At 41.3% G+C, this 11,806-nt stretch overlaps 1 protein-coding gene across 1 annotated transcript; it reads left to right on the top strand.

The window, feature by feature from the left end:
- The first annotated feature begins 362 nt into the window (after positions 1 to 362).
- On the top strand, positions 363 to 11,525 carry BRIX1 (biogenesis of ribosomes BRX1). The gene is made up of 10 exons (XM_083351514.1): positions 363 to 559; positions 1,514 to 1,625; positions 2,109 to 2,152; positions 2,393 to 2,463; positions 4,579 to 4,628; positions 4,845 to 4,918; positions 5,015 to 5,065; positions 5,672 to 5,773; positions 6,809 to 6,937; positions 10,697 to 11,525. Exons 1-10 carry the CDS (start codon positions 392 to 394, stop codon positions 10,967 to 10,969), a joined length of 1,074 nt encoding a protein of 357 aa, XP_083207640.1. The 5' UTR covers positions 363 to 391; the 3' UTR covers positions 10,970 to 11,525.
- Positions 11,526 to 11,806: the final 281 nt, after the last annotated feature.

The raw sequence follows: 11,806 nt of genomic DNA, 5'->3' as shown, positions 1-11,806 counted from the left end.
TCAACAATGCCTGTCTTAAAATATGCACTTTAAACACATTATCTACCTTCTTATCATACAACAACCATAGTTTTTTTATATAATGGAGAGTTATATTACTATTTATACACAGTACCTGAAGTCATTCGTTTAAAAAAAATATTGTGATGGTTTTAAATTTTAATAAAGTTTTTTTTTTAAAAAATGAAAACACGGGATAAGCCTGTTGTAATATTAAACTTATTAGGTACTCAATAAACACAATAACACTTTCCACGAAAGTCTTTACGGTACAGGAGAACATCCACCTTCCCATCATTCTTTGCGCGCCAGCGTGAAAACTCTACAATTCTTTTAGCTGCTCCCGAAGATCCTAGAGCGGTCGAAAGGGAGGTAATCTGGGAGAAGACAAATGGCGGCAGCCAAGAGGCGGCGTGGAGCCGGCAAGGCAACCGCAGCCGGGCCGAAGAAAAAACGTGCGAAGGGAGCTTTGGAAGGGAAGGAGAGCGAGGAGGCGGAGAAAGGTCCGTCCTCCGTGGAAGGCCAGGATGAGTTCCACATACCTCCGCCGGTCTCGCAGGTGTGGATGCCACGAAGGGGGCTTCTGGAGGGGGAGATGCCTCTGAGTCCTTTTCTTTCTGAGCTTGAACCCGAGTCTTTCTTGTCCGGGTAATGCCGCTGTACCTCTGAGCATGTGCAAAAGTCTCTCTGGGAACGTATAACGGGGCTGCCTGCCTTTCCCTCCTCCAAAAGATTTTAATAGATCAGGGGTCTTCAAACTTGGCCCTTTTATGACTTGTGGACTTCAACTCCCAGAATTCCTCAGCCAGCAAAGCTGGCTGAGGAATTCTGGGAGTTGAAGTCCACAAGTCATAAAAGGGCCAAGTTTGAAGACCCCTGTAAATAGATGTTGAATAATATTTGAATGAGTTTGAGCTTTGAAGGAGTTTTTATCAAGGCTGCATCTTGGGAAGTGAGCTGAGGGCGCCTTGTGGATGAGCTGTAACGTGTGAAACTGGAAGGTGCTTTCCTGCGAGTTGATGATATCATAGCTGGGTAATGGAAAACTTTAATGCTTCCGTATCCTACCTTTTGCGATGGGGCCTTTGGCCAAGGATTCTGGGACTTTGGCTTTGAAAAGTATTTCTAAGGTTACAGCAGTGTTTCGCAATGTTAAGATGAGTGGATTTCAACTCCCAGAATTCCCCATTCAGCATGAATTCCACACATCTTAAAAGTTGCCAAGGTTAGGGCAGGACCACACTTAATTATTGGGGTTTTTTTTTAATCTGTAAAATTGGGGACATCAGTTTGAGATGAACCTCTGTCAGATACTTTGTCATATTGCACTGTTTTCTTCTACATGCAGTAAATTATTGTTAGCGCATTTAACCACAAGCTCGGAGAACGAACCTTCACCCTCAACCTATACCAGAGCTACAGTTATTTACCACTATTGTAAACCACTGCTTTGGTTAAATGTTTTAATTTTGTTTCTTTCTAACTGGATCATGCTAATGCTTCTGTTTTCCAGGGTAAATGGAAGAACAAAGAGAGGGTCCTCATTTTTTCTTCCAGAGGAATAAATTTTAGGACAAGGCATCTAATGAAGGATTTGCGTACATTAATGCCTCATTCTAAAGCAGGTAGTTTGTGGTTTTGCTTATATTACTTCTCTGTCTTTTTAGTTAGGTGGTTATTATTTCAATTTATGGAACTCTGCACAAATCTGTACACTGGGAATTATTAGTTTCCGAAAAGATGGTGGAGTCGGAACAAAACTGAGTGAATCAGTAGTTACATAGATATATTGCTGCCTCCTCTTAAAGCCAGCTAACATGATTTTTTTTCCTGCCCTTACAAGAGTCAGTAGCGGATGGTGTGCTAAACAACATATGAACACAAAACATGTTCCATTTTTTGCAGATATGCAGTTCTTCCCAATAAATTGCTTTGAAGAGGTATTAGGAAACAAACACATGGAAAAATTTGAAATATGCATCACCTGTAAACTAAATGTGTCAAAGCAGTTATTTTGAATATTAATTTCAGGGTAGTCTTCAGTATCTGTAGAATAAATTCCATATTGTTGCAGTTTATAAGCTTAAAATATGCTATTTGTGTTATAGATACCAAAATGGACAGGAAAGACAAGCTATTTATCATTAATGAGGTAAGTTATATACATTTTCTGCTTTTTCCAAGTTACTAGTTGATTGTCCTGGTGGAGTGGGAATTTAGTTCTAGCTTTTCCTGTGCCTAAACTTTTCACTGTGCAGTATTATAAATTACAAACTTGGGCATTATCTAAAACAACATAAATGAGTTTCATTTATACTCTTTTATTTTTGATATTAGATTAAAAACAATGAAATACTCTTCGGTGTAAATACTGTTTTTCTGATTTATATAGGTCTGTGAAATGAAGAATTGCAATAAGTGCATATTTTTTGAAGCCAAAAAGAAACAAGATCTTTACGTTTGGTGAGGAAAATTTAATTTGGAACGCTTTTGCCTGTATATTCCAGTTATTGATATCTAGACATTTTGAGGAATAAGTGAAAATGGGAGTATGGGGGTGTACTAAGGATCATGTAAATATCTCAGACTGCTATTCTTTAGTGACATAATTTTTAATTGGTGGATAATGACTGTCAATTTTGTTACATCAAGAGCAACCAGTTGCCTGGCCATGTCTGTCCCCTGTTATGTCCTAGTCATTTCAGTCAACTCTTTGACAGGTTAAATGTTCAGGGTAGCTGGCAGAAACTTTTACTTGAGAGTGTTGCATTCTGAAGATTGGGTATAAATAAATCTGCCTATAATACATTTTTGTGTTAAGAAAAGGTTGGGATATTAATTAAAAAGTGTATGTGTAATTAGGAAATGTTGAATGAAATCAATTGCCCTCATGAATTTTGCATTCTGCCAACCCTGTTGCCAACAAATGCCAACAAATCTCTATATAGTAAGTTTATGCAGGATAGCAATAATGTTGGTGAATCTTTTATTACCTTTGATGATAAAGATGATACTGGGCCTATGCTAAATAGGGCTGTTTTGTGGAGGATCTGGCTTCTCCTAGACAAAAAAGTGTTGTAGCTAAGAAGTTCTGACTACTAAAAGATGTGCTACTCTTACCCTTCTCGCATGTACTGCTGGAAATCTTGTAACTCGTTTAACAGTATGCAGAAGTATGTTCCTTTTTTGAGGAGATTTGTTAGTACTTCTAATTGCTATTGGATCTTCTCTGCAGGGCACATTTTTCTCCATAATGTTATAGAAAAGCATAAAAGTGATCTTCACTATCCAGAATTATTTTCAAAAATGAATGTGTTTCCAGTAAGTTTAAAAACAAAACTACTGTTTAAAAAAAAACCTCATGACTTCTATTGCCTTTCTGGCTGTGATCAAGAACAGTCCATAGAAATCCTTTGCACAAACATTATAAATGTTTTGTGTCATGAAAGCACCATATACATTTTCCAGATTTGCTCCAAAATGTTGCAGTCTGCTATCCAAGAATTATCTTCTTGTATAAGATAAAACATTCTAGAAGAAATGTGGATGCATCATTTAGGAGATATGCAATCCTAGTCAGAAAATAAGCTGGGTTGAGTGGTGGAGAAAGGTATACTGTACTTGAGATATAGATATATAGATAGAGATTAGATAGATAGATATACAGATATATATATATATATATATATATATATATATATATATATATATATATATATATATATATATATATATATATATATACATATAGATAGATATAGATATAAATATATAGATGAGATATAGATATATAGATACAGATAGATAAGGGACGCGGTGGCTCAGTGGGTTAGGACACTGAGCTTGTCAATCGAAGGTTGGCAGTTTGGCGGGTGGAATCCCGAGTGCCGCGTAACAGCGTGAGCGCCTGTTACTCGTCCCAGCTTCTGCCAACCTAGCATTTCGAAAGCACGTAAAAATGCAAGTAGAAAAATAGGGACCACTACGGTGGGAAGGTAACAGTGTTCCGTGCTCCTTTGGCGTCTAGTCATGCCGGCCACATGACCACGGAGACGTCCTCGGACAAGCGCTGGCTCTTTGGCTTTGGAACGGAGATGAGCATCGGCCCCTAGAGTCGGAAACGACTAGCACGCATGTGCGGGGGAACCTTTACCTTTACCTATAGATAAATATAGATATATAGATAGATATAGATATATAGATAGATATCCATCCATCCCTATGGCCAGGTTTACAGCCTGTGCATTTTAACTCCCAGGCTGACTGGAATTCTGGGAGTTAGTCCACAGGTCGTAAAGTTGCCATAGTTGCCCACTCCTGCCTAGAGGTTTAGATGTTCCTATTCCGAAAACAAGCAAAAACATCACTGTGTTAGTGGCAATTTGAAAATTAATAAAACAGTGGCAAAACTGCAAAAGCTTTTTTAGTACATATATTTGGGGCACTTTCAGGCATCTCTTGTCAAAAGTATTGTCTGTTTCATGCATTCAAAACATTATACCGTAGGCCAATTACTAAGGAAATGCAGTTACCAAAGAAATGCTAATTTTTTCTAACCATATTCCTTAACTGTTTTAGGCTTTCAAATGTCCCCCATGGACCATCGGCCAAGTTTTTAGTCCAGAACAGTAAGTACAGCCACTAGTGAAATATCTTCTAATGCAATCATTATGTTTTAACGGCTTTCAAACAATCCATAGTAAATATGCTTGTAATTATGTTAGGCATTTGCAAAAATTAGTATTGCAGACTGGGATCAGCTGCTATACTGTTCTGTTCTTTTAAACAACTTCTTCCCCACACAGCAGACTGTACTTTCTTAATTGTACTTAATATCATTACAGTTCACACGTTGGCTGAGTTGAAGATGACTGGAAACTGTTTGAGAGGCTCTCGACCTGTTCTTTCTTTCGATCCAGTAAGAATAAACTTGCAGTTGTGTGGCTACTTTCCTTTATGGTCTATAATTCTCATGCTTTTTCCCTTATTCCTAAACTTTATTGTTCTTTTGTAGGTTTTTGACCAGAAACCGCATTATGCTTTGCTGAAAGAGCTATTTATTCAGGTCTGTATATATTTATTTATTCCTAAGGGGCAGTCTTCTATCTGTAAAGATGTGTTGTGCAGATTTGGAATCCTTTGATCAGGATTTTATATACATATTTAAGCAACAAGGTTTTGTTAGACTTCTATTAAGTATAGGTTGCCAAGATCTCATACTCCTACTTCAGTAGGAACTTCACATTATACATTAATATTAGTCTTTGTAAGACTTTGCCCACAAGGAAATACAAGAGCGAGACCTGAAGAATTCAGCTGAGATTTGATTTTCCATATTTTGCCTCCGCTTCTGTGAACATAATTGAACCAAGTGTGCTGTAATTCATTTTTTCAGTTGACATGCTCTGTAGAGCCCAAGAGTGATCAAGACAGGTTATGTTGAAGTTGCATTCAACAAATATTCAGAAAGTAGACAGATTTTGTATTATGAAAATAGGAAAAAATTATAGCCTGACTTTGTGATAAACAATCTGTATTCAAAATATTTTAATAGCAACAAATCAACCAGACAAATGGAATGTATGATGTATGTATGATGTCTGATCTTTGTGATACCCATCTGGGACTTATGATTGATTGATCACCCAGCGCTCTCATTTCTCTTGACTAGATTTTTAGCACTCCACAGTATCATCCCAGGAGTCAGCCTTTTGTAGACCACGTTTTCACATTCTCCATCACAGATGAGAGGATTTGGTTTCGAAATTATCAGGTTAGTTTCTGTTTTGCTTATGGGCTGTAATCAACAATAGTGACAGGAACTCTCTCAGGTTTGGCCTCTGAGAAGGAACAGGACCATAGAGTTCCAACCTGGAAGAGGTTAAATGGTTATATTTTTTCCAAGTTATTTTTTTGTTTCACTGGATTAGCTTTGGAAGATTTATGTTTTTTTTTTAAAAAACTTCGATAAAATTGATCAGATGATGTCAACAGCAAAGCCAGCAACCTGAATTTGGTAATGATATATGTAACAATGGTGCATATACATACAGTAATAATTGTAAAAAAACATCCCAGGTAAGTTTGCCTGCTTCTCTCTCTTTTTTCTTTTTTCTTTGCATAGTTCCAACAGGACTGGAAGAATTGTTTTCCTTCAGATTAATTAACAATTAACAATTTGTGCACAAATTGTGAAATTGAATTGAAGTTTAAATGAAACAATCAAATAAGAATCCCATGCTTTCTTGTTTAAAGGCACAGTAATTGACCAGAGCTTGGAATTTATTTTATCAAATTTGTATGCTGTCAAATCTCTTAAGATATAATGGTAAAGTGCATTTATATAAACTTAATTGTTGACATGACAGTGTTCAAAGGGAGAACACAAAGTTTGAATTTAAAGTTTGCTCAAGCTGCTTTGTATAACAATAGGCCATATATAATGGTTACATAACCACTAAATCATATTTCAATTTCATGCTGCAAACAATGGCTTTCTCTTCCAATGATAACTTTCATCTAGTTTCCAGTTTTTTTTCTGGGTCAAGTAGAGATGGATTAAATCTCAGGTGTTCAGATTATAAAAGCCCTTAAACTCCTATATAATAAAACCAGGAAGATTTGGGTACACTGAGGTGGAAGGTCCTGGAAAGGAGAGGTGATAGAAAAGGGTATTTAAGCATATACATTAAACATACAAGATGCTTGAAAGTTCTAATCAGAATAAAATTTTAACACGTTGGCTAAAATGGTGTTAAGTACTTTGATTCCCAATGCCAAAACGTCCCTGTCTTTTGCTCTGTTGCAGTTCATAGAAGAAGATGGAACTCTTGTTGAAATTGGGCCTCGTTTTGTCCTGAACCTAATCAAGATCTTCCAGGGCAGTTTTGGAGGACAAACCCTGTATGAAAACCCTCATTACCAGTCTCCAAATATGGTAATACCATATTCTTGTTTTCATTACCGGTTAGATAACTCTAGCCTTTTTTCTTAGGTAGTCGAGGTGGATTATGCTGAAGGAGAAGGGAGGACAATTCTCCAGCATAAAATGCTGCACGATATAGATTGAGTTGAGAGTAATTGGTCCATGTCTTCCAGCAAGTTTCCCTGGCTGATGCTGGACGAACTGGGTCTTCATACCTAGTATCATTCTGTCTCAACTTGGCTGGTTACTCTGGTTGCTATGACCATCTCAAGCCATTAATAAAAATATCAGTATTTTGTTATTTTCCCCAATATTCTACTATGCTGGCTTGTCTGTTAATGACTACTGTACTTGTCCCTGATAGTTCATCTGAGGTCGTTTCTTTGGTCTTTATTTAAAAAGTGGTGATTCATTTGCATGCTGTATATTCAAAATATATTTTTATATCTTTATCTGGAAGCCATTGCATCAGCCTCAGTAGAGTCTTGTAAAGTGCTGCCTCTTGGCTCAGTTACTTTGAGTCAGTCCCAAAGATACTTGAAACACGTATTCTGTGTCTGTTGATTATTGATCTTGTCAGATTAGCTTGTTACATTTTTCTTTAAACACTTGATATTCTGTGCACTTAACCTGCACAGAAATGTTTGTGCAAATGTGCTCTGCATGTATTAGAAATGCAAATATTTGTACAAAATAATTTGCAAAATTATAAACGATGGCTTGCTCTTATGCTAAAATTATAAAATAAGTTTAGATTGACCCCACTATTAACTAGGATCAGTGCACAGTTTTCAGCATTTTTTGCACTGTGTGATGTAATTTCAGCTTTAGACCTTTGGTGGACATTCATGTTCATTATTTGATAAAGCAGATGTAGCATACTGCTATTAAGTTGCATAATAATAATATGGTTTTAGATAGTATGCCCAAAAGTAATGTAATACAATCCCTTTAGACAGTGCTTTTTTTGTAAAAGAAAAAGGTGACGGAACTCCGTTCTGAGTGTTCTGTAACAAAAAAAGCCCTGCCTTTAGATATTGAATAGAACTGGAGATCCAAGTTCAAATTTATCCTCAACTATGGAACTCATTGGGCAGCTTTGGGGCAACTAATACATCTCTTAGCTCATCCTTATCTCACAAGATCATTATTGTGGAGAAAAACAACTCGTGTAAACTATCTAAGTTCCTGGATAAAAGATGAAAAAATATTTTTTTTAATCCCATTTACCGTATATACTTGAGTATAAGCCGAATTTTTCAGCCCACTTTTTGGGCTGAAAAATTCCACTTCGGCTTATACTCCAGTCAACAAAAAAAACTGCGCGGAGGAACGGAGACCTGCCGACGTTTGGGGAGGTTTGGGCGCCTCCCCAAACCTCCCCAAACCTCGGCAGGTCTCCGTTCCTCCGCGCAGACCTGCCGACCTTTGGGGAGGTTTGGGCGCCTCCCCAAACCTCCCCAAACCTCGGCAGGTCTCCGTTCTTCCTGCCGACCTTTGGGGAGGTTTGGGCGCCTCCCCAAACCTCGGCAGGTCTCCGTTCCTCCGCGCAGACCTGCCGACGTTTGGGGAGGTTTGGGCGCCTCCCCAAACCTCCCCAAACCTCGGCAGGTCTCCGTTCCTGTTTGGGGAGGTTTGGGCACCTCCCCAAACCTCCCCAAACCTCGGCAGGTCTCCGTTCCTGTTTGGGGAGGTTTGGGCGCCTCCCCAAACCTCCCCAAACCTCGGCAGGTCTCCGTTCCTGTTTGGGGAGGTTTGGGCGCCTCCCCAAACCTCCCCAAACCTCGGCAGGTCTCCGTTCCTCCGCGCAGACCTGCCGACGTTTGGGGAGGTTTGGGCGCCTCCCCAAACCTCCCCAAACCTCGGCAGGTCTCCGTTCCTGTTTGGGGAGGTTTGGGCGCCTCCCCAAACCTCCCCAAACCTCGGCAGGTCTCCGTTCCTCCGCGCAGACCTGCCGACGTTTGGGGAGGTTTGGGCGCCTCCCCAAACCTCCCCAAACCTCGGCAGGTCTCCGTTCCTGTTTGGGGAGGTTTGGGCGCCTCCCCAAACCTCCCCAAACCTCGGCAGGTCTCCGTTCCTCCGCGCAGACCTGCCGACCTTTGGGGAGGTTTGGGCGCCTCCCCAAACCTCCCCAAACCTCGGCAGGTCTCCGTTCCTGTTTGGGGAGGTTTGGGCGCCTCCCCAAACCTCGGCAGGTCTCCGTTCCTCCGCGCAGACCTGCCGACGTTTGGGGAGGTTTGGGCGCCTCCCCAAACCTCGGCAGGTCTCCGTTCCTGTTTGGGGAGGTTTGGGCGCCTCCCCAAACCTCCCCAAACCTCGGCAGGTCTCCGTTCCTCCGCGCAGACCTGCCGACCTTTGGGGAGGTTGGGGCGCCTCCCCAAACCTCCCCAAACCTCGGCAGGTCTCCGTTCCTGTTTGGGGAGGTTTGGGCGCCTCCCCAAACCTCGGCAGGTCTCCGTTCCTCCGCGCAGACCTGCCGACGTTTGGGGAGGTTTGGGCACCTCCCCAAACATCCCCAAACGTCGCCGGGTCTCCGTTCCTCCGCCCCCTGCCAGCCTGCTTCTTTCCGCTGTGGAAGGAAGCAGGCAGGCAGGGCACAGAGGAACGGAGACCCGGCGACGTTTGGGGATGTTTGGGGAGGCGCCCAAACCTCCCCAAACGTCGCCGGGTCTCCGTTCCTCCGCCCCCTGCCAGCCTGCTTCTTTCCGCTGTGGAAGGAAGCAGGCAGGCAGGGCACAGAGGAACGGAGACCTGCCGACGTTTGGGGAGGTTTGGGGAGGTGCGCGCGCACCTCCCCAAACCTCCCCAAACTTCGGCAGGTCTCCGGGCGGCGGCTTGGGAGAGGTGCGCGCGATCCTGGAAGCACCGAAGCAAGTCCTCGGTAAGCTCTGGGCGGTCACTTGCTTCGCGTCTCCTGAGGGAAGGGGGGGCGACTGGAGCAGGCGTGTTTCCTCGCCTGCTGGGCACCGCGATTTGCCCGGGGAACGCACGTGGAGCGAGGAAGCGGACAGCCAGGGCTTCCCGGAGAGCCAAGGCCACACAGGGTATTCCTGTGTATTCAGGCTTGCAAAATGGCGGATCGAGCCTCTGCTGGCGGCAGAGGCTTGCAGAACGGCGGATCGGCTTATACTCGAGTCAACAACTTTTTCCAGTTTTTGGGGGTGAAATTTGGGGTCTCGGCTTATACTCGAGTCGGCTTATACTCAAGTATATACGGTATATCCCGCCCTTCTCCGAAGACTCAGGGCGGCTTACAATCTAAAGCACAAACCAATGTGCTTAGCAATAGCCTTCATTCTATGTATATGCCTGCTTTATTAGGACTTTCGCGCCCCCCCGCCCCAAAGCGGCATTATTACAAAGTCAGCTTATTGCCCCCAACAATCTGGGTCCTCATTTTACCTACCTCGGAAGGATGGAAGGCTGAGTCAACCTTGAGCCTGGTGGGACTCGAACCTGCACTAATTGCAGGCAGCTGGTGTTACTTAAGGAGTCATTGGCCCACTGCTCCACCAAGGCTCTTATACCAGTCAATGCAAGTTAATTATTAAAATTTCTGGAAACTGAAACTGATATTCTTTGCATATTGGGGGCTCTGATTTTACCCCCGGGACATTCTGGTTCTGAAGAGTTGCAGAGCTTATGCAGTTGCCATAAAAAAAACCTGGAAGTAGCTAGACTAGGGATCTAACTTGATATATGCAACTTTCTAATGGTTTTTTTATGCCTTATAGTAGGCATACTAATTTGCTTTTATTATCATTATTACAGCATCGTCGGGCATTAAGACTGGCCCTAGTTGCTAAATTTAGGGAAAAGCAAAACATGAAAGAATTACAGAAATTGAAGAGTAAGGAGGACCAAGCACTCATTCCTGAAGATCCCACGGAGGAAGTTTTTGAAACGCCAGCTGAAGAAAAGCCAATGGAGATAGAACTGGTGAGGCCAGAACCAAAAATGAGTTTGAAAAAGAAAAAGAAGAAGGTGCATCAACGACAGAGGAAGTCGAAGAGAAAGCTTGGCAGAATTGGAGTACAGAATTAGAACTTGGAAAAAAGATGGGAGATTAACTGGACTTTATAGTACGGGCATCTAATCGATTACTATGTTACTTTTCTAATCAAGTTGTCTACGGTTATCTACCGTAGTATCGCACAGTAATCAGTTATTGGCTGGTCTTAAATATTTTTACCAAAAAAAATGGCTTTTCTTGCTTTTTTTACTTAAAAAAGGAAGTTGGTGATATGTATAGCACAGTTAGAGAGAGCCAGTGGCTCTAGCAATATCTCTCAGGCCTACTTTTTTTTAAAAAAATAGCCCACTGGAACAAACAGACCCTCTTTTAATCTCTGTTTGGAAAAAATAAACTCAATTATAAAGCAACTGTACACTTGCGAAATCACCTACTCACAATTTCCAATAGTTCAGTGGCTGGAATGCCTTCTCAGTTTGAAGACTAATAGTTTATGGAATTGGTATATTTTCCTGTATCTTTGCTATAAATGTCCTACAATTCCTACCTGAAGATTCATGATGATTCTTAATCCTATATTACAGAGTCTGTTTAGTTTTTATATGTGAGGGAGAACTTTTTGTTAGTAATAGCTGGAGATAAAATTTCATATGTATACATGCTCAACTAAGGTTCTTCAATCTCTGGATTTTTTTCTTGTATTCCATAGCATTTACACAGTTTTGGACATGCTGCGCTCCAATTGCTTTCTCATTAAGAAAACGGAAAAGGATAAAAATTATAGGCTACGTTTATATAGTAGGGGTGGTTGACTTGCTTTAGAAGTTATTATGAATAGGTGCTTTGAAATGCACAGGAACACAGCACTTCAAAGCAGTTCTATTTTTATTTTTTTTGCATGAGTGAAA

Source organism: Vipera ursinii (assembly GCF_947247035.1).
Source record: "Vipera ursinii genome assembly, chromosome: 2".
NCBI classification, from domain to species: Eukaryota; Metazoa; Chordata; class Lepidosauria; order Squamata; family Viperidae; genus Vipera; species Vipera ursinii.
Note: the sequence above shows the minus strand (reverse complement) of the source record. Positions and strands in the feature narration are given on the sequence as shown.

What these genes read in the sequence shown, in the direction of transcription:
- BRIX1 (XM_083351514.1), top strand. Translation starts at nt 392, where the DNA reads ATGGCGGCAGCCAAGAGGCGGCGTGGAGCCGGCAAGGCAACCGCAGCC. An exon ending in AGCTATTTATCATTAATGAG is followed by an intron (nt 2,153 to 2,392) that starts GTAAGTTATATA and finishes TGATTTATATAG; the next exon opens with GTCTGTGAAATGAAGAATTG. An exon ending in TTTGGTTTCGAAATTATCAG is followed by an intron (nt 5,774 to 6,808) that starts GTTAGTTTCTGT and finishes GCTCTGTTGCAG; the next exon opens with TTCATAGAAGAAGATGGAAC.